This window comes from Carlito syrichta, unplaced genomic scaffold, assembly GCF_000164805.1.
Source record: "Carlito syrichta isolate Samal-C Ts95f unplaced genomic scaffold, Tarsius_syrichta-2.0.1 Scaffold287381, whole genome shotgun sequence".
Lineage (NCBI taxonomy): Eukaryota > Metazoa > Chordata > Mammalia > Primates > Tarsiidae > Carlito > Carlito syrichta.
This window is the reverse complement of record NW_007231477.1, coordinates 21,147-46,313: the sequence shown is the minus strand read 5'-3', so window position 1 is coordinate 46,313 and position 25,167 is coordinate 21,147. Positions and strand designations below refer to the sequence as shown.

Here is a 25,167-nt window from a genome sequence, read left to right as displayed (position 1 = left end):
GCTCTTGGCGGTGAAGTAAGGCGGAGGGGGAGATGGTGATGGGTTTGATCGGGGGGTTGTTCGGGGAGGCGTGGGTGAGCGCCCCGTGGGGGTTGAGTGACACTGGCCGGGGGCGTGAGGGTTGGGGCGAGGTTCGGGGGCCAGCGAGTGATGCACTGAGTCATTGGACGACTGATTCCTGAGCGCCCAGTAAATGCCAGGCACCGTTGCAAGTGTTTCGCGTTCATCTTCACCGGAGCCCTGTATCTTCATTCAGAGAGAGAAAACAGCAGAGTGGCTCGGCAGCCTGTCCAGAGTCACTTTGGTAGCAGAGCCGAGGAATCCGTTTTTCCCTCCCTTTTCACTACTTTATTATGTTTATTGTTTCCTGTATGTCTCCCTCGCTGGGATATAAACTCCGCAGGATCGGAGAACTCAGGTTTTGCCCACGGAAGTATTTCCAACACGCAGAACAGGCACGTAGAAGGCACTCGTTTCTTCAGTGAATAAATGTGGCACAGTAGGCGATCGGTTGATTCCAAAGCCTGGACTCCTAGTGGGGCACCGTTTAGCTCATTGACGATAGTTGAGCTCTGTGTGAATGCTGACTTCTAAGACTAGAATGAGGCATTGCGTCTGCTTCTATGGAGTGGAAACCTTTGGGTTGTACTGCACTTCGCTCCATGGAAAGCAGCATAGGGGTTGCTAATGGAATCTCCTGTGGTCATTGTGTTTCCAGGGTCAGAGTGCATAACTGAGACCACTGCTCGCCACCTTCAGACGCCAGCGTCTCTGCCCCCTGCTTGGTCACTTAGGCTGAGGAGACCCAGGCTGAGGCCTCAGGAGGAGGTGAGTTCCCCTGGTCACAGGTAGAGATCTGGTGCTGCAGTGTGGTCTTAGCTGAGGTGCATTTCTCTCTCTCAATTTCTTGATCCTGCCTCCTTGGGAACAAGACAGGTGCTCTGAGGCGAGTTGGAGGAGAAGGCTCAGCCCAGTGCCAGACCCTGTCGGCACAGGGAGGAGGCTCACAGGACAGCAGGTCCTAGAGGAGCTGGTTCTGCCATGGCCTTTGTTTCTCTTTCAACTGAGAGAGAGCAAAGCTGGCTCAACTTACAGGCATCACGGCGGACCATGTGACAGTGCAGTTTGATCCCTGTGGGAAGACAGAGGGATGAAAGTCACAGGTGGAGGGAGGTGTAGATGGCCCCACGGGAAGGTGCCCTGCTGTAGTGCTCACAAAGGCCGGATGAGGCTGGGAAGGATCACGACCAGCCACGGTGTATTTTGTCCTCTCCTAGCACCCCTGTTTGTGCATCATTTTTGCTGCCCTCTCTTGCCATTGGCTGCTTGTGGATTTGAGCCAATCTCACAGCATCAACCTTTTGCCTGCTTCTAGGGGAACTTGTGAATCTCCCTCCATCCTGACCAAAGTGCAGAAAATGGGTTTTCAGTAGAATTTCTTAGTAGTCTCTAGGCATACATGCTGTCATCCAACTCTGCTGCCTTATTTTGATGCTTGATGAAACTGGGAGCGAGACGTGACTTGCTAAGGGTCTGAATCCTGTTGTCCTGATGCTGGCATGGTGATTGCTGCAGTATTCAATACTCACTCTGCACGGAAGCTCCTTGCTGGAAGTTTCTTTTGAATAACTGCCAAACAAGGAAGAGCATGGCAGTCCAGATGCAACTGGTGGGAAAGGAGGAAGTGATGGGATGGGAACAGGGTAAGGGGCAGATAGAGTGGAGGGTGCAGGGGGGGCAAGCACATGGTTTTCAGCTCCACACTGAGCTGACGGTGCTGGGTCGTTACCCACCAACCCCTTCGTCCCTCCAGGCCTCTGAGCCCTGGTCTGTCTCCTTCCAGCAAAGCACATCAGGAGATCCTTCTGATGCACACTTTGTTGAGGGTCTTCACCTCTAGGGCTCAGTTTGATAATGGGTGGCTTTTAATAATTTTTAGTTTTCATTTCACTAGTGATTAATATTCATTGTCAGAAAATGAATATTAAGAAAATGCAAATAAACACAAGAAGAAAACTGAAGTCACCACCCAAAGGTAACCCATGTCAACATTTTAATAAATGGTCTTTGGCATCCGCTATATGTACATATTGCTTAACAAAAATGAGATCACACTACATGTGGTTGTTGCGGTCTGCTTTTAATCAGGTTCACTACTGAAAACAAAGTTCTGTAGCATCTCGAAAGCCCATGCCATGTACCTATTTTTGCGTGCGTCGTATTTTGTAACACAGTCCCCTTTGCTGGACAGATAGTTGCTTCCAAAGCTTTGATGGTGGAAATGACTGCAGTTCATATTCTTGCAGCTTAGCGTTCATTTATGATTGCTTGATTGTGATACGTTTCTAGGAATCGAATCCTTGTGATAAAAGAGGTGTCAAGTGGTTTATGGTTTGAGCTACACGTCTTTAGACACAAATCATACATCTGTCCAGTAAGGGAAACAAAATATCATGCGCAAAACCCACACGATCTCAGTAGAGTCCAGTGGGATCAGGCTGGAACTACCAGGCCATTATTAGATCATTCTCCCAAGGGTGGGAGGTAATTATTATTGGGGTGGGGATGATGGTCTCATGTCTCTACCCACTGATCTTAACCTTCCTGATTCTGCCGTTTAGATCGCCATCCTTTGTCTGGAGCAGAACAGGATGACCATGTCCCAGGTGAGTTCCTGATTTTCCCCTACTTTGTTTCCAGTGAAATTGAGGAAACTTTTAAGAATCTATATACTAAGCCTGAAAAATATCAATTATCCCCTCCTCTCTGGCTGTTTTCTGTTTAACCTGTTATCCACCTCTGGTTTCTCTAATTCTTTTCCTCACCAAGACAGAGGAAAAACAAACAACAAAACAAGCTGTCTTTCTCCAGTTGTTCCTCTGGGAGCTGCACCTCATCTATCCCTCTTTTCCTTCTCAGAGAAGATTGTTGAAATACCTAGACTCATCTCGCTTTTCCCTCTTTTACTTCTAGATCACTTGTTCTTTTTCATTACTTTTAAGGTAATAATTTCATGTGTAATGCTTTAATGTGCGTAGAAAAATCCAGCTGCCAAATGTTTCTGTTTTCTTCTTCCCTTAGTAGCACATTCCTCAGAGATGCCTACCATTGGCCCGGTGTGGTGGCTCACGCCGGTAATCCCAACACTTTCAGATACCTAGGCAGGAGACTCACTGGAGGCTAGGTGTTTGAGTCCAGCCTGGGGAACATAGTGAGACCTTATCTGTACAAAAAAATAATTAAACTAGCTGGATGTGATGGCGTGCGCCTATAGTCCCAGCTACTTGAGAGGCTGAGGTGGGAGGATTGCTTGAGCCCAGGAGGCCGAGGCTGTAGTGAGCCAGGACTGCACCACTGCACTCCAGCCTGGGTGACAGAGCGAGACCCTGTCTCAAAAAAAAAAGAAAAAGAAAAAGAGATGCCCACCATTAATACTTCTTTGAAACCATGGGGCAGATGAATTTATGTCAATTTAATGAGCTAAAAACATAGAGTTTTGTATGTTTCGACACAAATGGCATCATACTGCCATACCCATCTTGCTTTTTCCGCCTGATTATATTCTGGGTGGTGTTGCTTGCCAATATATAAAGATTTGTTTTATTTCCAATTTCATAGCATGAATATATCATTTAACCGTTTCTCTATTCGTGGGTATTTCGGTCTTTAATTTTTTTACTACTGTAAACAGCGTTGCACGAATAACTTCCTATGTATCTGTTTGCTCAGTAGTAGAAGTGTTTATAGAGGTTTTACCTGGAAGCTGGATTTTTTTTTTCGTGAAAGCTACTGAAGTTTTGAATTTGTCCTCCCAAATTCTTCATAATTACTCCTTTCACTAGATTTTAAGAGCAGATCATTTCAGTATTGCAGTTTTCCAGGTTGTCCACGATGAAAAGGCACCCAATTCATTGTGTGAAGCCACTTAACCTGAAGTTTAAGGAAGATGCTACAAAAAAGAAAACTATAGGCCAGGTTCACTTAAGAATGTGGGTGCCAAAATTCTAAAAATATTCTGAATAGAACATTGGTAAATTGAATTGAACATTTTAAAAGTAACGCATGCGCGTGGTAAAAATTCCAACCAAAGCTTTATTCAACAAAAAGGTGAAAAATAATTCTCCTGCCCCCACGATGCCCTCATTTTTCAGGCACTCTTCCAAACATCATGTGTATATGTGTCTCAATGTGCGAATCTCTTTCTCTGCTCACTGGCTTGTGTGCACGGTCTCAGACTGTCTCTTTCTAGCAAATCACAGCACATTCTGGTCCTTTTCTTGATGATCTGTCCACTTTTCTCGTGTTGAGTCTGCTCCAGGGTGTCTCACTGGGGCACTATTGACATTTTGGTTCAATTTCGTTATATGCTGTGGGTCGCCTTCCTGTGCCTTGTATGTGTAGCAGCATTCCTGGCCTTAGTCTGGTAGATGCTATTAGAACCCCTCCCCCCAGGGTTGACAACCAGACTGTCTTCAGTCATTTCCAAATATCCCCTGGGTGACAAAATTATCCAACATTTAAAACCAGTGATCTGACTCCATTTACCAGTTTGGCTGCTCGGGTAGAAACACCATTATTTATTACCTTTTTCCTAGTGATCGGCATTTGGGATAGTTCTAGTCTCTTGCTACCGTCAACAATGTGGCAGTGTACAGTGCATTCTTGTTGCGTGCATATGAGTACACCTGTCGGATAACTTTCTAGAAGTGAGCTTTTCTTTTTGTGTGTATGAGTTAGAATCTCATTCTGTCACCCAGGCTGTAGCGCAGTGGCACGATCACGGTGTCGTGATCGACCTGCTGGGCTCAGGCCATCCTTCCGCCCCAGGCTTCCAAGCAGCTGGAGCTACAGGCATGCACTACCACTCCTGGCTAATTTTTGTTTGTTTGTTGTAGAGACAAGGTCCCGCCAAGTTGCCCAGGCTAGCGAACCCCGGGGTCAGGCAGTCCTCTCGCCTCCGCCTCCCAAAGTGCCAGATTTACAGGCGTGAACCACCATACCTGTCTGTGTGTATCTTGAAGACTGATTCAGAACTGTCATATGAGATGTACCGGCTGGTACTCCTAGCAACAGCATAATGCCTTTTTCCGTAAACCAGCAACCACTGTGTGTTATCCAATACTTTGGTTGTTGTCATCATGGAGAAAAGAGTGGTGCATTTTAATGTGCACTTCTTGGATTGAGTGACTTCATATTTTAAAACGCCACCTGTACTTCTTCAAATAAAATGTCATTTGACCCTTTTCGTCCTGGGTGTGAAATTGACATTAATTGTCGGATGCCAGCTCTTTATGTTAACCTAAGTAAAGAAGATCTCTGTCCTATATGTTGGAAATGATTTTTCGTAGTTTGTCACTTGTTTTGAGTTGGTTTACCTTACATCTTGGGGAGTGGACATGTAAGTTTTCACAGTATTTGATGACTTTTGGAATTCTCACGTTACTGAAGTAGGATTCTGTGAGTCGAGATGGTAGACATGAGATATCATTTCTGTGGGAAAAATTAGTCAGTGAATGATGAAGGCACAGTTGAGTCTTCGTCTGGATGGAAACTCCTCTACACCCTATCAAAGTACATTTCAGATCGATTGAGACCTAAATATAGATAAATAACGATATATCGGTGTATACAAATATAATTTCATTCTGCTGTTTGAAAAATAGGTGCAAATTTAGATGGATATTTGTATAATGTTGTTCAGAGCAAGAAACATTTGAAATGAAGACAGTTAAGCCAAACACCATAAAGAGAGGACTCTCAAATTGGAGTTCATTAAAATATTAAGAACTGTACAGTCAGCTGGGCTCGGTGGCCCAGACTGTAATCCCACACCTTGGGAAGCTGAGGTGAGTGAATTGCCTGAGCCTGTGGGTTCGAGACCCGCCTGGGCAACTTGGCGAGACCTCATCTCTACAATAAATCAAAAAATGAGCCGGGCGTGGTGGCGCGCGCCTGTAGTTCCAGCTACTTGGAAGGCTGAGGCGGAAGGATCGCCGGAGCTCAGCAGGTCGAGGCTGTGGTGGCCGGGAGTGGCCACTGCACTCCAGTCTGGGTGACAGTGAGACTCCAACTCAAAAAAAAAAGAACTGTACAGTCAAAAGACACATTTGTGACTGAGAGAAAATATATATGATGCGTATGACACCCAGAGGATGAGTATACAGAAAACGCAAATTGGTGATTGAAGAAGAGAAAATGTGGTAGAAAAGTAGTCAAAAGACAGGGCAGGCTATTCATAATAAAAAAATGGAGTGCCATAGGAAAAGATGTTTACCCTCCCCGGGTTTCAAGCCAGGAAACAGGACTCATTTTTCTTCCTTTTTTCTTTTGCATTCCAACAAATGACCCAGTCTTAGCCTTCTACTAGCTTTTTGTTTTCCGGGCATTTTTTTGTTTTGTTTTTACACACACACACACACACACACACACACACACACACACACACACACACACACACACACACACACCAGCATTTTGCATGGGTTGTTTTAAATGAAAATACGCTCTTTCTATGCACTTTCTGAAATTTACTTGTTTCATTTAGACAGATGTATCCCAGACATACCTACATTGTCAGTCAGTTTTTTTCGTGACAGCTCACCACTATAGATGTAGCAATTTATTTAACCGCTCTGGAGTCCTCCCAGTCCACATGCAGTATGTCTACCAGTTGGGCCATTTTTATCATAAGCCCTGCTGCCTGTGAGTACAGCTGTCATTACCATTATTGGGTTCCCAAGAACCCCGGACATTTAGGGCTTTTTGCTTCTACTTTTTGGTAATACAAAGATTGCCGTGGGCATCCCCATGAACATATAAATATTTCAGTGGGATACAGTCCTGTAAATGGGACTGTTGATTAAAATGAGAGGAGAAAACCTTTACTAGCTACAGCCAAATGGCCTGTGATCCAGCCTTCATGAGAGTGAGTACTCATGTTTCAGGACTCTCATCAACAGTGACTATTATCCATCTGCAGAATGTTCACCACTCACAGATGAAGATAATGTCTTACTGTTCAATTAGTATGTTTTTGAGTTTTAGTGAGGTCTGTCATCTTTTTTGTATGGTTTCTAGGCCACTATTGTTTCTGTTAGTATGCGTCTTTTTTCCATTCTTCTGGGTTGTCTTTTCTTATTCCCGTATTGAAGGCCTAGGATAAAATCTTAGAAAGGGCATTTCTGTGTCAAGGGTATTTGCGGTATACATTGTAAGATATATTAACCAATTGTTCTACCACAAAATATGGTAACAGTGTCTAACTTTTTTGGTGTCTTTTCTTCGTATGTGACTGTACTAGGTATTTTCAACTTTTTAAATATTTAAGAATATAAAGAGTGACATGTGGTAGACTATTACACATTTGTTTTCTTTTTCTTTTATTTTTTGAGGAAGGTGTCGGGGCCTCACTTTGTTGGCAGGGCTGGAGTGCAGTGGCAGGGTCAGGGCTCACTGCAGCCTTGAATCCCTGGGCTCAGGTGATTCTTCTGACTCCACCTCCCATGTAGCCAGGACTACAGGCACATGACACAATGCCCGGCTAATTTTTTTTTTTTGGTAGAAATGAGAGGTCTTGCTACGCTTCCTAAGATGGTCCTGAACGCCTGGGGCTCAAGCAATCCTCTGGCCTCTGCCTCCCAAACTGTTTGAATTACAGGCATGAGCCACTGTGCCTGGCTGGTTGTATAGTATTTTTTTTTTATTTGGAGGCTTACTCTGTGTCACTGGGTCAGATAGTATAAATTTATTTTATTTTATTCTGATTGTATATTAGATCGTGGTCTTTTGCTTACTGATTTGCCAGAAGTTTAGTGTATGAAGAAATTTATCCCATTGTTATGTATGTTACAAATATTTTTCTCTCTCCGATATTGATGTTTCATAATTTTTAAAATTTACATTCTGCTATTTTAAAATTTCTAATGTCTAAGTAGTCGAGTTTATCAGTCTGTAGTTGTATGTCTTCTGAATTTGGGGATTGCTTAGAAAGGCTTTTTTGTCGTTGTTGAGTTGGAGTCTTACTCCTTCACCCAGGCTGGAGTGCAGTGGCACACTCACGGGCACCCCAGCATCAACCTGCAGGGCTCAGTCGATCCTTCCACCTCAGCCTTCCAAGCAGCTGAACTGCAGGCGCGTGCTACCATGCCCAGCTAATTTTTAAAATTTTTATTGTAGAGATGAAGTCTCACCAAGTTGCTCAGGCTGTTCTGGAACTGTGAGTGCAGGCAATCCATTCACCTCAGGCTCCAAAGTGCTGGGATTACAGGCTTGAGACACCGCGCCCAGCATAGAAAGGCTTTCAACCACCCTGAAATTATAGAAACTTTAAACTTATTGGTTAATTTTATGGCTATCGTGTATACACTTAAATCTCTGATTTATCTGTAATGTATTTTGTAGTTAGGAAAGTAAGATAGGTAATCCAGTTTTAAGGAGCCTTTTCCTTCCATCAATGCATAGCCGGATTTCCTAATGACTGTTCTAGCTATTATTAACTTTTTAAATGTTTAAGAATATGAAGAGTGGTACATGGTAGACTATTATACATTTATTTTATTATTTATTTTTATTTTATTTTGGGGGGAGGGTGCCAGGATCTCACTCTGTCACCGAGATTGGAGTGCAGTAGCAGGATCAGGGCTCACCACAGCCTTGAACTTCTGGGCTCAGGTGATTCTTCTGCCCCCACCTCCTGAGCAGCCAGGACTACAGACACATGACACCATGCCCAGCTAATTTTTTTTTTGTTGTTGGTAGAGATGAGAGGTCTTGCTATGTTGCCTAGATGGTCCTGAGTTCGCCTGGGATCAAGCAATCCTCTGGCCTCTGCCTCCCAAGCTGCTGAAATTACTGGCGTGAGCCACTGTGCCTGGCAGGTTTTATTGTATTTTTTTGATTCAGAGGCTTACTCTGTGTCACTGTGCCAAATAGTATGCATGTATTTTGTATTATTTTGATTGTATATTAGATTGTGTTCTTTTGCTTACTGATTTGTCAGAAGTTTAGTGTATGAAGGAACTTATCGCATTGTTACGTATGTTGCAAACATTTTTCTCACTTTGATACTGATGTTTCACAATTTTTAAAATTTTCACTCTGGTATTTTAAAATTTCTAATGTCTAGGTAGTTGAATTTATCGTTCTGTAGCTGTATGTCTCCTGAATTTGGGGATTGCTTGGAAATGCTTTCAACCACTCCAAAATTATAGAAACTGTAAACGTCTCTGTTAATTTTGTGATTATTGTGTATACCCTTAAATCTGTCATTTATCTGTAATGTATTTTGTAGTTAGGAAAGTAAGATAGGTAATCCAGTTTTAGGAGCCTTTTCCTTCCATCAGTGCCTAGCCAGACTTTCTAATGGCACCTTTTCTTCAGAGATTTAAGATACTTTTATAATGAACTGTACTCTGACTGTGTACACATAGGATCTCTTAGTGGTTTTTAAGTTTCGTCATCATCATCATCTTTATCATTTTTAGTGGTGTGTTTCTAGAAACCTGAGGGTGGAATGATAGCTGTATTACTGGGTCTGCAAGATAGGGAAGAAAACCAAAGTGTTTTTCCTACTCTCACTCAACGTGACACTTGTGGCATGAGATGCGTGGTGGTTGTTACCCACCCACCAAGCAATTCTCCCGTGGAAACCAGCTGGGTGTCCTCTGAGTCCATTCGATTCAGACACTGTCTACAAGGAGACAGCTCTTCAGATTCCACAGGTTGAGGGCTTGGTCCCCAGCTTCAGATGCCAGTCACAGGTAGTAGGTGGTCACCTATACTTCTGAATGATGGGTTGTCAATTGGGTCGTTCGGACCCCCTCCTCAGGTTCAACTCATTTTCTAGAGGGTGTCATGGAACTCAGGGAAACACTTTACTCATGTGTACCCATTTATTTTAAAATGTGTTACAGAGGATGGAAGGGATACACAGGGCAAGGTATGTGGAAAGGCACATGGAGCTTTCTTGCTGTCTCTAGATTCACCAGCATCTGGGAACCTCCAAGTGTTCGGCTCTCCAGAAGCTGTCGAAGGCTAGCCCTTTGGGGTTTTGATGGAGGCTTCATTACATAGGCATCATTGATTGAACCATTGCCCATTGGTGATCCACTCGACTTTCAGCTCCTCTTCCCTCCCCAGAATTCGGGGGCTGGGGCTGAAAGTCCCAACCCTCTAATCTTGCTTTAGTGTTTTGATGATCAGTCCCCATCCTGAAGCCACCTAGGGGCTACCAGTCACCATTTGTCTCATTTGCATACAGAAGACACTGTGATCATTCCAGTGCAGATTCCAAGGGCTTTAGGAGCTTTTCTCCGGGAGACAGGACAAAGACCCAATATGTATTTCCCAGTATCAAGCCAGGCAACATTACTTAGGATAAAAATGCCTCCTGATTGGTAAACAAACTGTATCTGGGCTGGGAAGACTGTGAAAAATTGTCAATAGCTAGTAGTGAACCACAGATTTTTGTTTTCCTGAGAGTACGTTGTCACTCTTGTCACTGGGCATATCGTTTGATTGGACAATGCCCAACTGGACTATTACAAGAGATATGGACATATGGAGCGGGTCAGGGCTTCTAAGCAAGATCATCCCTGCATTCAGCAGTCTAGTTTGTTCCCAGGCATCTGCAGTGTCATTTGGGAAGGGCAGTTTGGGCTAATAGCTACCGAGCTACTAAATTGCTCTGAGAAGCCCTCCTACTGGAGAGACCTGCCTGTCACTGCCCTCTGCCTCTCTGGCTTTCCTCTCTCCTATCCTTCTGCCCAGCTGAGTAAATTGATACCTGCTGTGGCCAATTTGGGCCTCGTGGGCGCAACACCTCTCAGTGACTCAAAGACCACCAAGTGTGGGCATGACAGGATGGGATCCAGAGCATAAACAGGTGGGTTATTGGTCTCTGGTAGGAATTAGGGCACTTTTAGAAGTGAGTTCTTTGGTGGTGACAAGGCCAAACACAGACCTTCCGCTGTTTCCTCTGTCAGCTGCCCTGGCCACAGACCCTCTGGCTTCCTGTTCTTTGTCTCGTGATTGATGAGTGAAGGTCAGAACTGTTTGTCATGATTGACTATGTTTAGAACTGTTTGTTGTAGCTCTGTATCGCATGTGACACCTGCTCTGTCAGCCCCAAGCAGAATTGACTCCTGGGCCTCCTGGACCCTGTCTCACATCTGTCATTGCCCCTGTAAGGCGGGTCCCCTCCACCCCTCCCTTTCATCTGTGAGTTTGTGTTGTTTTATTCCCTCTGCTAAACTGAAACTCCTTGTTGAAGAGGTGTTTGTTTGTTTTAAATTAATCTTTACTTCTGCAGGACTTAGCAGCTTGGTTTCTATTCAGTAAATATGTGTTGAATGAATGTGTTTCCAGGCTAAGATATTTCTAATACCCTATCTGTTTCTCCTGTGAGGTTTAAAATAATTTTAGTCATATCAGTACTCTATATTATACACTATGCCAAACTGTGACTAGTGAATAGCATAAGGACAAGTACCTGGAGAAACGTGGGTGCCGAAGCCACACCATATGTACTGGAATCCCTCATTCCTAGCTGTGTGACCTGGGCTAGTTACTTTAGGCTCTGTGTGCCTCATGTTCCTCCTCATCTATCAAGTTTCTCCTTGGGTGGCCATGAGGATGGAAATCTTAAGTGTGTGTAAAGGGCTCAGAAAGGACAGAGTCAGCCCTTCATGTGTCGTGTCCCAGTCCCCTGAACTGATCTCTTTGTGCTAAAGAGGAATGTGCTGCTGCAGGAATCATTGACCTTCAAGGATGTGTTTGTGGACTTCAGCCGGGAAGAGTGGCAGCAGTTGGATTCTGCTCAGAAGACCCTCTACAGAGATGTCATGCTTGAAAACTACAGCCACCTGGTGTCCGTGGGTGAGGAACTGCTCCACAGTGTGATGTAGAGTACAGCCAGTAGTGTCTCCCTCTCAGCTGCTGCAAGCTCTGGGGCCTTGGAATCCCTCACTGAGTTGGGCTTAAGGCTCACTGTCACATGTTCATAGTCCTGTTTGGACACTGGAAAGCAGCATATTGGTGCCTTCGCCTGCTATGTGAATAGCTATGTGCATGGGGCAAATCGCCATTTGCATGGGGAAGTCTACTGAGGGCATGCTGTCTTCAGCTTGCAGGGATGTGCCTTGGTTCTGGATTGCATCCAGCGTTAATGACTAAATCCTATGTCATTTCCCCTGAACAGGGTATCTACTTGCCAAACCAGATGTGATCTTCAGGTTGGGACCAAGAGAAGAGTCCTGGATGGCAGATGGAGGAACTCGGATAAGAACCTGTCCAGGTGAGCACACGCCAGGCGAGTCAGGCCAGGGAAAGGGGAAGTGTTTGGTTGGTGAGAGCTTGGCTTCTGGGATATGCTCAGGAGCTTTCCTCAGAGCCCCCAGACTTGTGGACATGCCCCAGATCTGAGGACACGAGCTGGTTTCATATGCAGATGAGGCCTCTGCCTGGCAGCCTTTTTAGTCTCCACGATCTTTGCTTGGTGTTCACACAGAGTATGGCCACTCTTGTTCACAGATCCCCTTTCTACCTTCTAACCTCCTGGCTTGCTAGTGAGAGGTGCTAAGCACGTTCTCATTCCTTTCCCACCTCCTTTCTGGAAGTTTTTAGGACTTTTTCCTCCTCTTTGGGCCTTTGTATTGTCACCAGAGTAGATGTAGGTGGTGGTCTTTCCTCTTTTTTGGGCCTACTGTGGGCCTTTCTGTCTGAAATATGAATTCTTTAATCTCAGGGAAATTATCTTACCTGGATTATTGGAGTCGTTATGGACAACAAAACTTTGCTAGTGGCCTTTAAATCTTCCAGGCCAGGTATGCACCATGTCCTTGTCTGCCCTTGCTTTGTGGTAAACACTCTAAACCTTCACACCATTTTCTGTTTTCTCCTCTTATTTCTTTTCATACTCTTACAAATCTGACTCGATGCCATCTGTTATCAGATTCTTCCTCTTAGCAATAGTTCCTCTCACTGGACTCTTGTTTTTTTTGTGTGTGTGTTGTCTATTGATTCAAAAAATATATAAATAAACATGAGCATACATTACTCCTAGGTTGGAGTACTTCAATGAACTGTATTTCAGTCCTGAATAGAGCTATTTTTTACCTTTTTACTGTGTTTTTTCCTTTGGGCTGCTTTTGGGGATCCACAAGCTCTTCAGATATGATCCTCTCTTTACTCCCCATTCATAGTACCTTCTCCATGGACTCATTGCAAATAAGTCTTTTTAGAATGCTTTTATACTCTTCAGAGCCTGGGAGTTGCTGGGACTAAGTAGAAAATCAGAATCTAAGGCCTGAGTCCCCATTTTCTGAAACAGAATATGCATTTCGACAGGCTAGCCAGGAACCCACAGGGACAGTAGAGCTTGAGAATTACTGATTTTTTGAAATTAGTTTCATAACATCAGCAATAGTCAGATGCCGACCTCCAGGACCTACAAGTGACTCCCCAGATGGCTTCCCCAGATCCCACTCCTACTCAGCAATATGACCACTCTCTTAGATCTCTCAGTTGGTGTGTGTGTGGCTCCCACCATTCTGTAGCTTCTCTGAGGAATATTTGGGGCTATAATATTCTCCTTATTGCTCAGTATAGTTCCATATCTTGCCGGGTGGAGATTCATCAGGATTTTCTGGTGTGCTGATGGCATACTTTCCAACTTCCAGTGATACCTGGAACTGTAATCATTGTGTGTCTTGTTCTTATTTCAGTACTGTTCTGGAAGGAAGGGAGGAAAAGCAAATTCAAGCACAGTCTACTCTCCTGAGTCACAATTCCTTTATAATAAAAACTGCATTAGACTAAAATATAGACATTTATGTGTTCTAAAAGTGCAGAACAGTAAATCAAATATAGCCTCTTCTACAGCCTCTTCTAACGTTTTTTCTTTTCAGTTCTCCTGCTGAGTTCCTCCATAGGTCTAGGGAATACCTTTATACCTCTGTTTTTTGTTTTCCATTTTCGCTCCCCTTTATGGAAAATTAGGATTCAGCTCACTTACACTTTGGACTTCTGCTCCCTAGCTTTTAATAGTGTTTGTTAAATTCTTATTTTTATTTCCTTTTATTGGTTACATTTGTAACTTTAAATAATATAGCTAAGCTTCTATTTTTGCATTCCATACAGTAACTTTTTAAAAAATCTAACCAAGTGCCATTAGCTTATTTCTCTAACTAGAACACAGACCCTGGAGACAAGAGCCTACATCTTGTTCTGACTTATCCCAGTGTGGGACTAGTGGAAGACATTCAATAAATATTGTATTAATTAACCGGGCATGGTGGCCCAAGTCTGTAATCCTAGCACTTTGGGAGGCCGAGGCGAGAGCATTGCCTGAGCTCAGGGGTTCGAGACCAGCCTGGGCAACTTGGTGAGACATCGTCTCTACAATAAATAAAAAAATAAGCTGGGCATGGTAGTGTGTGCCTGTACTTCCAGCTACTTGAAAAGCTGAGGCAGACGTATCGCCTGAGCCCAGGAGGTCAAGGCTGCGGTGTCCATGTGTGTGCCACTGCACTCCAGCCTGGTGACAGAGTGAGACTCCAACTCAAAATATACATATATATTGTATTAATTGTTTTGGACTGGGGAGGAAGGAGGTTTGTTATTCATCCACATAAGTGGCTAAGTGCATGGACTTTGGAGCCACACAGCCTGGGTTCAAATTCTGGCCACTTCTCTCACTAGCTAACACTGTGCACACATTGCCTAGCCTATAGCAGAATGGGGTTAATGACTGAACTTAGTGATTGTGAGAAGTTAATGAGTTCATGCATGTAAATGGGTGTCTGGCATAAAGGAAGCTTTCAACAAATATTATCACTACTGTTTTTGTTGTTATTATCCATACATTTCTTAAAATTTTCAATGAGATAAATGTCTATTAAAATGAATTTTAAGTTTCCTTACATAAGTTGTTGACATGAAGTCTACAATTTGATGGCAGTAAAATATGAAAAACAAAGCTTTCTGGCAATTTGTAAAACATTTCAGATGATTTCAGATTTTAGATAAAGTTTGCAGAAATTGATCTATTTTTTCCAGATATTTAAGGATGATGCTGACATTTTAGAATAGAAAATTAAATGAATTATTCATATGAAGAATCATGGAGGTAGATTCGGAAAGCTTAGGTGGAAGAGAACAATAGGTTGAGTTTCTCTAGAAGTTTCTCAATAGAACCCATAGGACTAATATCTTCCATAGCAAGATAGGCAGCAGCAGCCATATCCGTATCTGCCATAGCCACAGCCAAGGCCTCCATAGCCAAGTCCATAACCACAACTGTAGCCACAGAAACCACAGTGCAGGCCACTATAGCCATAACCCAGACCTTCATAGTAGTTGCCATAGTAGTACATGGTTTCAGGAGTGGGCAGTTCAATTGAGGAGCAAGAATTCAGTTTATTCAGTATGAATCATCCATACATTTTTTAATGTAGTGGTTGTTAACCAGAGGTGTATCACATAGTTACCTGTGGATCTGTCAGATACTCATACATAGGCCCTACTCTAAAAATTGTTTGAAAAAGCCTGGAGTGAACCTGATTATGTGTATTTTGAGTGACATGCTAGAGAGCTCTGATGCCCATCTCTAGTTAAGATCCATTGTCTGAAATATCTGCTGAGAGAGAGTCTGAGGAAATGGGAGACAATAGCAAGGAGCATGGTAGTCGGATGGGATGGGAAGCTATAGCATGGGGACCCACTAATGGGCAACTCTCCAAGTTCCCAGGGTTAGAAGAAGAAAGCAACTTGAATTTTCTCCATATTTAAATCTATTTCAGGGACTGTATTTTTCCCCCGTTGTTTCCTGGATGAAATCCTGGCAGGTCTCGTAGCTTCTATAGTTGTTCTAAGATAATAGAAATCTTCTAGGAATTCTTAGTTTCAAGAGTAATCTCATTGTAGTAATACAACTGTCCAATCCCATGTAGTAGTGCAAACTCTGAAGTTTATTTAAAGTTCGTAGGCTGGGCTCGATGGCTCAGCCTGTAATCCCAACACTTTGGGAGGCCGAGGCGAGTGAATTGCCTGAGCCCGCGGGTTCGAGTCTCGCCTGGGCAACTTGGCGAGACCTCATCTCTACGATAAATCAAAAATTAGCTGGACATGATAGTGTGTGCCTGTAGTTCCGGCTACTTGGAAGACCGAGGCAGAAGGATCGCCGGAGCCCAGCAGGTCGAGGCTGCGGTGGCCAGGAGCATGCCATTGCACTCCAGCCTGCGACAGAGTGAGACTCCTACTCAAAAAAAATAAAAAATAAAAGTTTGTTGATCTTTTCACAGAAAGAAGCTTTAACTTTGTTAATTTTCTCTATTGTTTCTTTTCTATTTTGTTAATTTGTCCTTTTTCTTACTTAGTTTTGCTTTACTTTGTTGTTTTTTATCTAGCTTTTTTCTTCAACATTTTACTATAAAAATTTTTATGTAGAATAAGAATTGTAGATTGAACATATATATATTATCTCCACTTAGATTTGACAATAAACATTTTGCTATATTTGATTTATTTCTTACCTGTCTGCCAATTCCTCTGTCTTTCCATCCGTTTACCTTTTTTTTTTTTTCCAGTGCATTTCCAAGTAAATTGCAGGGATTGGTATACTGTATCCCTCAGTACTTCCATAGGCATATCATTAATTAGAGTACAATATTTGTCAGTATTTTTATGAGTGCTTATGAGGTATTTTATTTTTAACTTTAAAATTTTTTATTTTAAAGATGTGGGGTACAATTCAGGTTAGGTATACAAATGTTCATTATGCAGGTAGAGGTATTTTAATAAAAGGAAATGCACTGATGGCACCATATGATCTTTGGCTGTATATGGTAATGTTTTATCATACTTCCCTGTGTATATTTTTTTTATGTGTGGTCATTATATATTTATACTGATGTGACTTTGTTCTTTCTTTCAAATGAAATTTATTAAAGTATAATGTACATAGCATGAAATTCAACTTTGTTAGGTTTACGGTTCTATAGTTATGACAATCATCATCACAATGAAGGTATTGGATATTTTCATTCCCCCAGAAAACTTGTTTCCTTTTATAATTAAATCTCTCTCCCCACCCCTGCCTTGATCTCTTTTCCTTCTAGTTTGGTTCTTTCTCGAATGTCATATAAATGAGTCGGACAGTATGTAGCCTTATGTGTCTGGCTTCCTTCACTTACTTTAATGCTTTTTAGTTTCATCCATGTCGTGGCATGTATCAGCAATTTGTTCCTTTTTATAGCTGAGTTTGTTTATCAATGGACCTGTTAAGGCACATTTGAATAGTTCCTGGTTTTTGGTTGTGAAAGAAGTTGGTGAACATTCTTATACAGGTATTTGTATGGATCTGTGTTTCAGTATCTCTTGGGTAAATATCTAGAGTCAGATTGCTTGGTCATATGGTAAGCATATGTTTAACTTTATAAGATATTGTCAATTTTTTTCAATGTGGCTTTACCATTTTGTTTTCCCAACACCACCACGCCTTTCTAGTAGGTGTGTAGTGATTTAAAATATCTCATACTGATTTAAATTTGCATTTTTGTAATGATTAATGATGTTGGGCATGTTTTCATGTGCTTATTTGCCATCTATATGTTTTGTGGTGAAGTGTCTATTGTAATCTTTTGCCATTTTGTTTGTTATCAAATTGTGAGAGACCTTTATGTAATCTGGATATAAGCCCTTACCAGCTATGTGTTTTCCAAGTATTTACTCCCAAGCTGTGGCTTGTTTTGTTCTTAACAGTGTCTTTGGAAGAACAAACATTTCTATTTTTTTAATTTTTAATTTTAAAGATGTGGGGTACAATTCAGGGTAAAGTATACAAATGTTCATTATGCAGGTGCCCTTGTCTATTTTTGACAAAGTTCAATTTATCAAGTTTTTCTTTTATGGTTCATGCTTTTTATGTCCTATTTGGCAAATCTCTTTCTAACCCAGAGTAACAAAGATTTTTTTCATATGTTTTCTTCCAGGAGATTTATAATTTTAGTTTTTATATTTAAGTCCATGACTGTTAATGAGTTAATTTTTGTATCTGGTGTGAGGTAAGGGTCAACTTTCTTTTATATTTTTTGCATTTTCATTTTCAATTGTTTCAGTAACATTTTTGAAAAGACTTTTTTTTTCAGATCAACTACTAATCCATTCCTTATTTGACATCAACTTTAAAATGACTATGATTACTCTGCTAAAAAAAAAAAATACACATCAAGAGTAAGAATTTCACTGGGGAACTAGGATATTTAAAATAATCTAATGAAAATTTAAGATTAAGAACTTAATATATAGGCTTAATAGCATTTTAACCAGAGCAGAAGAGAAGTAAGAAAGATAAATTACCATCAAATATCTACATTCTGGAGACTATACTTTATTAATTAATTTACTGTGGAATTCTTTTTGACAATTATTTGAATCCATGTGTGTCAGTCTGTACACCAGTACCAGATTAAGTATCCTGAGTCCAGAAATCCCAAATCCACAATGCTCCAAATTCCTAAACTTTTTGAGTGCTGACATGTCACTCAAAGGAAATGCTGATTGGAACATTTCCAATTTCAGATTTGTGGATTAGTTCAGCTAAATGGGTAAGTATATAATGCAAATATTCCAAAATCTAAAAAAATCTGAAATCTGAAACACTTCTTGTTCCAAGCATTTTGACTAAGTGATATTCAATCTGTACCACATGTCTTAATTACTGTAGCCTCTATTAAGTGTCAAATCAGGTAGTATGAGTCCGCCAATCCTGTTCTTTTATTATAATGTTTTAGCTATTCTATGTCCTTGGTATTTTCCTATACATTTTAGAATCAGCATGTCAGTTTCTGCAAAAAAGCCTGCAGGAGATTTTGTTTGAGATGCATTGAATCTGTGGATCGCTGATGTACAATATTGAGTCTGCTAATTCATGAATATCTCTCCATTTACTTAGACCTTTTAAAATTTATTTCAGTAATATTTTGTAGTTTTGAATGAACAAGTCTTATACATATTTTGTTTAATCTACCCCTGTGTTTTATATTCTTATAAATGTTGTGTGTGTATACAGTTATTTTGTATTTCATTTTCCCATTACTCACTGCTAGTTTATAGAAGTATAATTGATTTTTCTATGTTAGCTTCATATCCCGAGACATTCGTAAGTTCACATATTAGTGCTAGTAGAGTTTTTATAGGTAGTTTGGTATTTTCTATGTAAACAATCACATAGTTGAAAATAAGGACAATTTCTTTCCAATCTATATGCCTTTACTTTTTTTCCCTTGCCTTATTGTACTTACTGGCTAGGATCTTTAGTATAATGTTGACTAGGAGTAGGGAGGGCAACATACTTGCCTTGATCTTGATCTTAGGACAGAAGCATTCACTATATCACCATTAGTTATAATTTTAGTTGTAGATTTTTTCATAGGTGGCCTGATAAAGGTTGAGGATATTTCCTTCTAATCCTGATTTTCTGAGAGTTTTTATCATGAATGAATGTTGCGGGTTATTTTTATGGATCAATTGCTATGAATATGCTTATTTCTCCTTTAGATTGTATCTTATATAATTATTGGTATTACTGGATTTAGTTGTGCCACTTTATTACTTCTTTTCTGTTTGCCCCCTCCACCCCCAGCTTTTTCTTTTGTTGGTTTGTTATTGTTGTTCTGCTTACCCATTCTTCTCTTTAGAATCAGCATGTCAGTTTCTGCAAAAAAGCCTGCAGAAAATATTTTGCTATTACTTTAAATTAAACATTCTATTTTAAGATGATTGTAGATTCCTGTGTATTTGTGAGAAATAATACAGAGAGATTCCATGTACCTTTTGCCAAGTTTCCCCCAATGGTGATATCTTGAAAACCTATACTACAAATCACAACAAAGATATTGACATTGATAAAGTCAAAATACAGAACATTTACATGACCACAAGGATCTTTCCTATTGCTATTTTATAGCCAAACCCATTCCTTTCCACCCTACCCTTTCTTAATCCCTGATAACTACTAATTTGTTCTTCATTTCTATAATTTTGTCATTTAAAGGATATTATATAAATGGGGTCATACAGTATGAACCTTTATGGGATTGGTTCTTTTCACTCAGCATAATTCTCTGGACATTCATTCTGTCGTGTGTACTGACAGTTTCTTCATTTCTGTCACTAAGTAGATTCCACTAAATGGATGTACCACAGTTTAACTGAATATTCACTATTTTTACTATTCACCAATAGTTTAACTGTTCACCATTTGAAGGACATTCCTATTTTCAGTTTCATTCATTTCTGCTTTAATTTTTATTATTTCCTGTGTGATCTTTCTTCACTTCTAATAATATGCATTCAGTGCTCTAAATATCCTTCCAAATGCTGCTTTATCTGTGTCCCACAAATTTTGTTACATTTTTCATTTATTTCAAAATATTTTAAAATTTCCCTTAAGACTTAATTAGAAGTAAGTATATCTTTAAATTTCCAAATATTTGGGGTTTTCCAAATATCTTTCTTATTTATTTTTTGGCATATTATTTTTGTTGCACATAATATGATTTCTTAGAAATTTGTTATGGTCTGTTTTAAGATCCAGAATGTGGTCTATCTTGATGAATGTGCCATATGCACTTTAAAAGAATGTATATTCTGCTGTTGTTGGATTCAGTGTTCTATGAATGTCAATTAGGTGAAGTTGGTTTATGGTGCTGTTCAGATTATCTGTATCCTTGCTGGTTTTCTGTCTACTTGTTCTATCAATTATTGAGAGAAAGGGTGTTGAAATCTCAAACAATAATTGTGGATTTGTCTGTTTCTCTTTCAGATGTATCCATTTTTGCCTCATGTATTTTGAAGTGCTGTTATTAGGTACATACACTTTTAGGATTGCTATTTCTTCGCAGAGAATTGACTGTTAATATCATTTTGTAATGTCCTTCTTTGTCCCAGAAAATCTTTCTTGTTCTGAAGTCATTGTCTGAAATTAATATAGTTAGTACAGCTTTCTTTTGGTTAGGTTTTTATGGTATATCACCATCCATTTACATTTTTAAAAATAGACTTTGTTAGTGCAGTTTTTAGTGCATTTACAGAAAAATAGACTGACTACTACAGAGAGTTTCCTTATACCCCTCTCTATCCCCAGTTTCCCCTACTAGTAACACCTTTATTAGTGTAGTACATTTGTTACAATTGATAATGAAGACTGCTATATTATTAACTAAAGTCTACATTTTACATTAAGGTTCTATCTTTTTGTTGTTCAGTTCTATGGGTTTTGGCAAATGCATAAAAATCTAGCATTACTGTATCATACAGAACAGTTTTACTGCCCTAAAAAGAAAAATCTCCTGAACTTCACTTTTTCATCCTTTCTCCACTTCCTCCTGGCAAAGTACTAGTCTTTTTACTATCTCTATGGTTTTGCCTTTCCCAGAATGTCATATAGTTGGAATCATAGTCTGTAACCTTTTTAGACTGGCTTCTTTCAATAAGTAATCTGCATTTAAGTTTCCTCCATGTCCATGGTTTGATAGTTCATTTCTTTTTATTGCTTAATAATATTCCATTGTATGGATGTACTAGTTTGTTTATCCATTCATCTACTGAAGGACATCTTGGTTGCTTCCAGTTTGGGGCCATTATAAATGAAGCTGCTGTAAGCATCCATGTGTAGGCTTTTCTGTGGACATAAGTTGTCAACTCATCGTGGTTCATTTCCTTTTAAAGTTTGTAATTTTTTTTACTGTGAACTCCTTTTCAGTGAGAGTTCTTTTCCATGGAAATTCTATACATCTTAAGCTATAAAAACATCATTGCATAACTATTTGGATAGTGCCACTGCTGGGGCCCACTGGTTTCACTAATGCAAGACCAATTTTGGGGTGAATTTTTCAACTTTGGAGGTTTTGTATTATACATCAAATGTCTGTTTGGAATGTACTCCTATATGTGGTACAGGGCTATGGTTCTGAATTCTTATAAATAACCCCGGAGTCTTCTTACCATTTTTTTTAGCCAGTGGGTGACATCTTTCTAGTTCCTGTTTTATAAACAGATGTCTACTGTGACTCCCAGCTTCAAGCAGGTAGCTCAGTTCCAACTCTCTGCACATTTGTACCCTGTGACTAGGATTTCACTTTACACTCATGAGTAGAGCCTTGGTCTCCCAACTGCAAAGCCACACAGCTTCAATTTCTGTTCACCCCCCCACTTTAAATTTCTTCTTCATTTTTGTCATATAATAAATTTCTTTTCTTGGTTCTGAGCTTAGCTGAATATTAAATTATTTCTATTAAATTTGGGCCAGTATTTCTTTGTACTTGCACTCAGGGGAGGTCGTGGCAGTGAGACATGGGAAGGATCCATTCACATCAGGTCAAGTCATATTAATAGGAGTTCACTGCAGGGCATTTAGGGATTAATGTTGCTATAACATTATAGTGAGAAGACTTACAAATTTGATGACCGATTGCATTTTTTTTTCTAGAAGTCTGGCAAGGTGATGAGCAGATAGATAACTACAAAGAAAGCCAAGGCAAACCTCTGTGGCAAGCTGCATATATAGGCAAGAAAACACTGAAGGATAAAAGTGGTCAAGATTGCAGAACATATAGAGAAGTCATTTATCTGAGCACAGACTTTGTTTCTATAAGTCAAAGACTCCCTAAATATTCATGGGGAAGTTGTTCAAAACATAATTTAAACCTTCTTTGTCAAAATAAGAGCTATGTAAAAAAGAAAAATGGTGGATATGAGGCATATTGGAAATTAGACCTTCATTCTAATCTTGATAAAACTCAACCTGCAGAGAGATTTTTTTGACCCTAATCAGCGAGGAAAAGCCCTCCACCATAAGCCAGCCCTAAATAAAAGAGAATTCAAACTAGGAAGAAACTCTATGAATGTACTGAATGTGGAAAAGTGTTTATCCAGAAAGCAAACCTTGTTTTCAGCACTCACACTGGAGAGAAGCCTTATGAATGCTGTGAATGTGCAGAAGTCTTCGGCCAGAAGTCAACCCTCATGGCAAACCAGAGAACTCATACAGGGGAGAAGGCCTATGAATGAACTGAATGCGGGAGAATGTTTATCCAGAAGGCACCACTTATTTCACATTAGAGAATTCATATGAGAGAAAGACCCTGTAAATGCAGTGACTGTGAGAAAGACTTCAGTAAGAAATCAACTCTCATTAAACACCAGAGGATTCATATAGGGGAGAAACCTTATGAGTCTAATGGATGTGGAAGATATTTTAGTGTGAAATTAACTCTCATGGTGCTTCACAAAACTCATACAGGAGAGAAACCCTATGAATGCAGAGACTGTAAAAGGCCTTCAGTGGAAAGATTCATTAAACATCGGAGAGATCTTTCAGGAGATAAAATCTACAAATAAAACTTCAAGTGGGATAACTTTATTTATTAGTTATACAGTAGTGCTCTTTTGCCTACAGTTTCCCTTTCCATGGTTTCATTTACCCACAGCCCAAAAATATGACATAGAAAATTACAGAAATAAACAATTCATAAGTTTTAAATTGAATGCCATTCTGAGTGGTGTGACGAAATCTAACACCATCCACTATCCTGCCTAGGATATGAGTTGTTCCTTTGTCTAGGATGTCCATGCTGTATGTGCTACCCACCCTTTAGTCATTTAGCCATCTTGGTTGTCAGATTGCATTTCATGGGACCACAGTGTTTGCATTAAAGCAATCCTTACTTAATACTGCCCTTCCTCAAAAAAAATACTGGCCCCAAAGTGCAAGAGTAGTGATGCTGGCAATTTGGATTTACCAAAGATAAGCCATGAAGTACTTACTTAAAGTGAAATGGTGGAAGTTCTTAAGGAAAACAAATTGTATGCAGAGGTTGCTAGGCTCTACAGTAAGAATGAATCTTCTATCCATGAAGTTGTGAAGACAAAAATCTATGCTAGTTTTGATATTATACCTCAGACTGTAAAAGTTGTGGCCACAGTACATGATAAGTGCATGGAAAAGGCATTAAATTTGTGGGTAGAAGACATAAATAGAAACATGTTCCAGTTAATAGAAATTGGGGTTATACTATCTGTGGTTTCAGGCACCTACTAGGGATCTTGGAACATACCCCTGTGGAAGAGGGGGGACTACTGTACATTGTTATGTAATTCATCAAAGAGAGTAATATAAATTGAATATAAATCAAAACAGACATATTTAGCCTTCATTAGATTTAAGAACACTCAAAGTTATAATAGTCAAAGCATGCAATAAATAGGATAAACTCTACCCATGAGTTTTAATACATGGTACATCAAAGAACTTATCAAGGGTCAAAACCATGAACATAGCAAATGTTGGAAACCTTGGGAAAGAAGTATCATTTTATATCAGCACTTAAGCACTTACGTTCAGGAAACACTATCAACTCATTCATGACTGCTGACGTGAATTTACATCATTCCAAATTCTGTTCCTGGTTGTCGCTGACATGAATTTATATCTTTGCAAATTCTACTTCTGAAAGGTACAACATTGTCATACATATGTGTTAATATATTTTGCTTGGAAGTGAGTAGGCAAGGAGAACATTAATTGAGATAATTATATCGACTGCACAATGTTGTTACTGAGTTTCACAGTTGGTAAAAATTGCAAGTTGGTCGTTATTTTGTTGCAATTAGTGTTGTATACTTGTATTTTGATATCTCAGGGCTTTCATACTTAAACATTAAAAATAATTTATCATAATTATGGAAAATGAAAAAATATATGCTGTTGAGATTTCTGAGGTTGAAGGTGAATCCAGTGAACTTATTAGTGATAGTAAGACAGATAGTGATGTGATGATGTGATGTAAACAAATATAATGCAGATAATCTATGACAGTGAATCTAGCAATGGTGAGAAGGAATCAGACATTGAGCGGACAAAATGTGATCTAAAAAGAAACTTAGAAGTGTTTATTGGCAATCCAGGTGTCAAGGTATTTCCAAATGATCCTCTAAGTATAAGTGAAGTTGTTGGACTATTTATTGGAGATGATTTTATAGAAATGATCGCAACTGAAACTAACAGGTATTATGATCAGATGCACCACAGATATAAATGTTCAAAGAAATTTTAAAAAGTGGAGCACTACAGTGTCCAAGATGAAAACATTTCTAGCATTAAATGTTTTG

At 40.0% G+C, this 25,167-nt stretch overlaps 1 protein-coding gene across 6 annotated transcripts; it reads left to right on the top strand.

Moving 5' to 3' along the window:
* Nucleotides 1-23,544, top strand: KRBOX4 (KRAB box domain containing 4). Of its 6 annotated transcripts, none has more exons than XM_008052727.1 (7): nucleotides 1-15; nucleotides 719-828; nucleotides 2,622-2,666; nucleotides 11,748-11,874; nucleotides 12,197-12,292; nucleotides 20,822-20,865; nucleotides 22,487-22,704. In XM_008052727.1, exons 3-6 carry the CDS (start codon nucleotides 2,652-2,654, stop codon nucleotides 20,863-20,865), a joined length of 282 nt encoding a protein of 93 aa, XP_008050918.1. In that variant the 5' UTR covers nucleotides 1-15; nucleotides 719-828; nucleotides 2,622-2,651; the 3' UTR covers nucleotides 22,487-22,704. The 6 variants fall into 6 exon arrangements, with proteins under 6 accessions (XP_008050918.1, XP_021565505.1, XP_021565504.1 ...); XM_021709830.1 differs by having other exon boundaries at nucleotides 12,197-12,307; XM_021709829.1 differs by having other exon boundaries at nucleotides 11,730-11,874.
* Nucleotides 23,545-25,167: the final 1,623 nt, after the last annotated feature.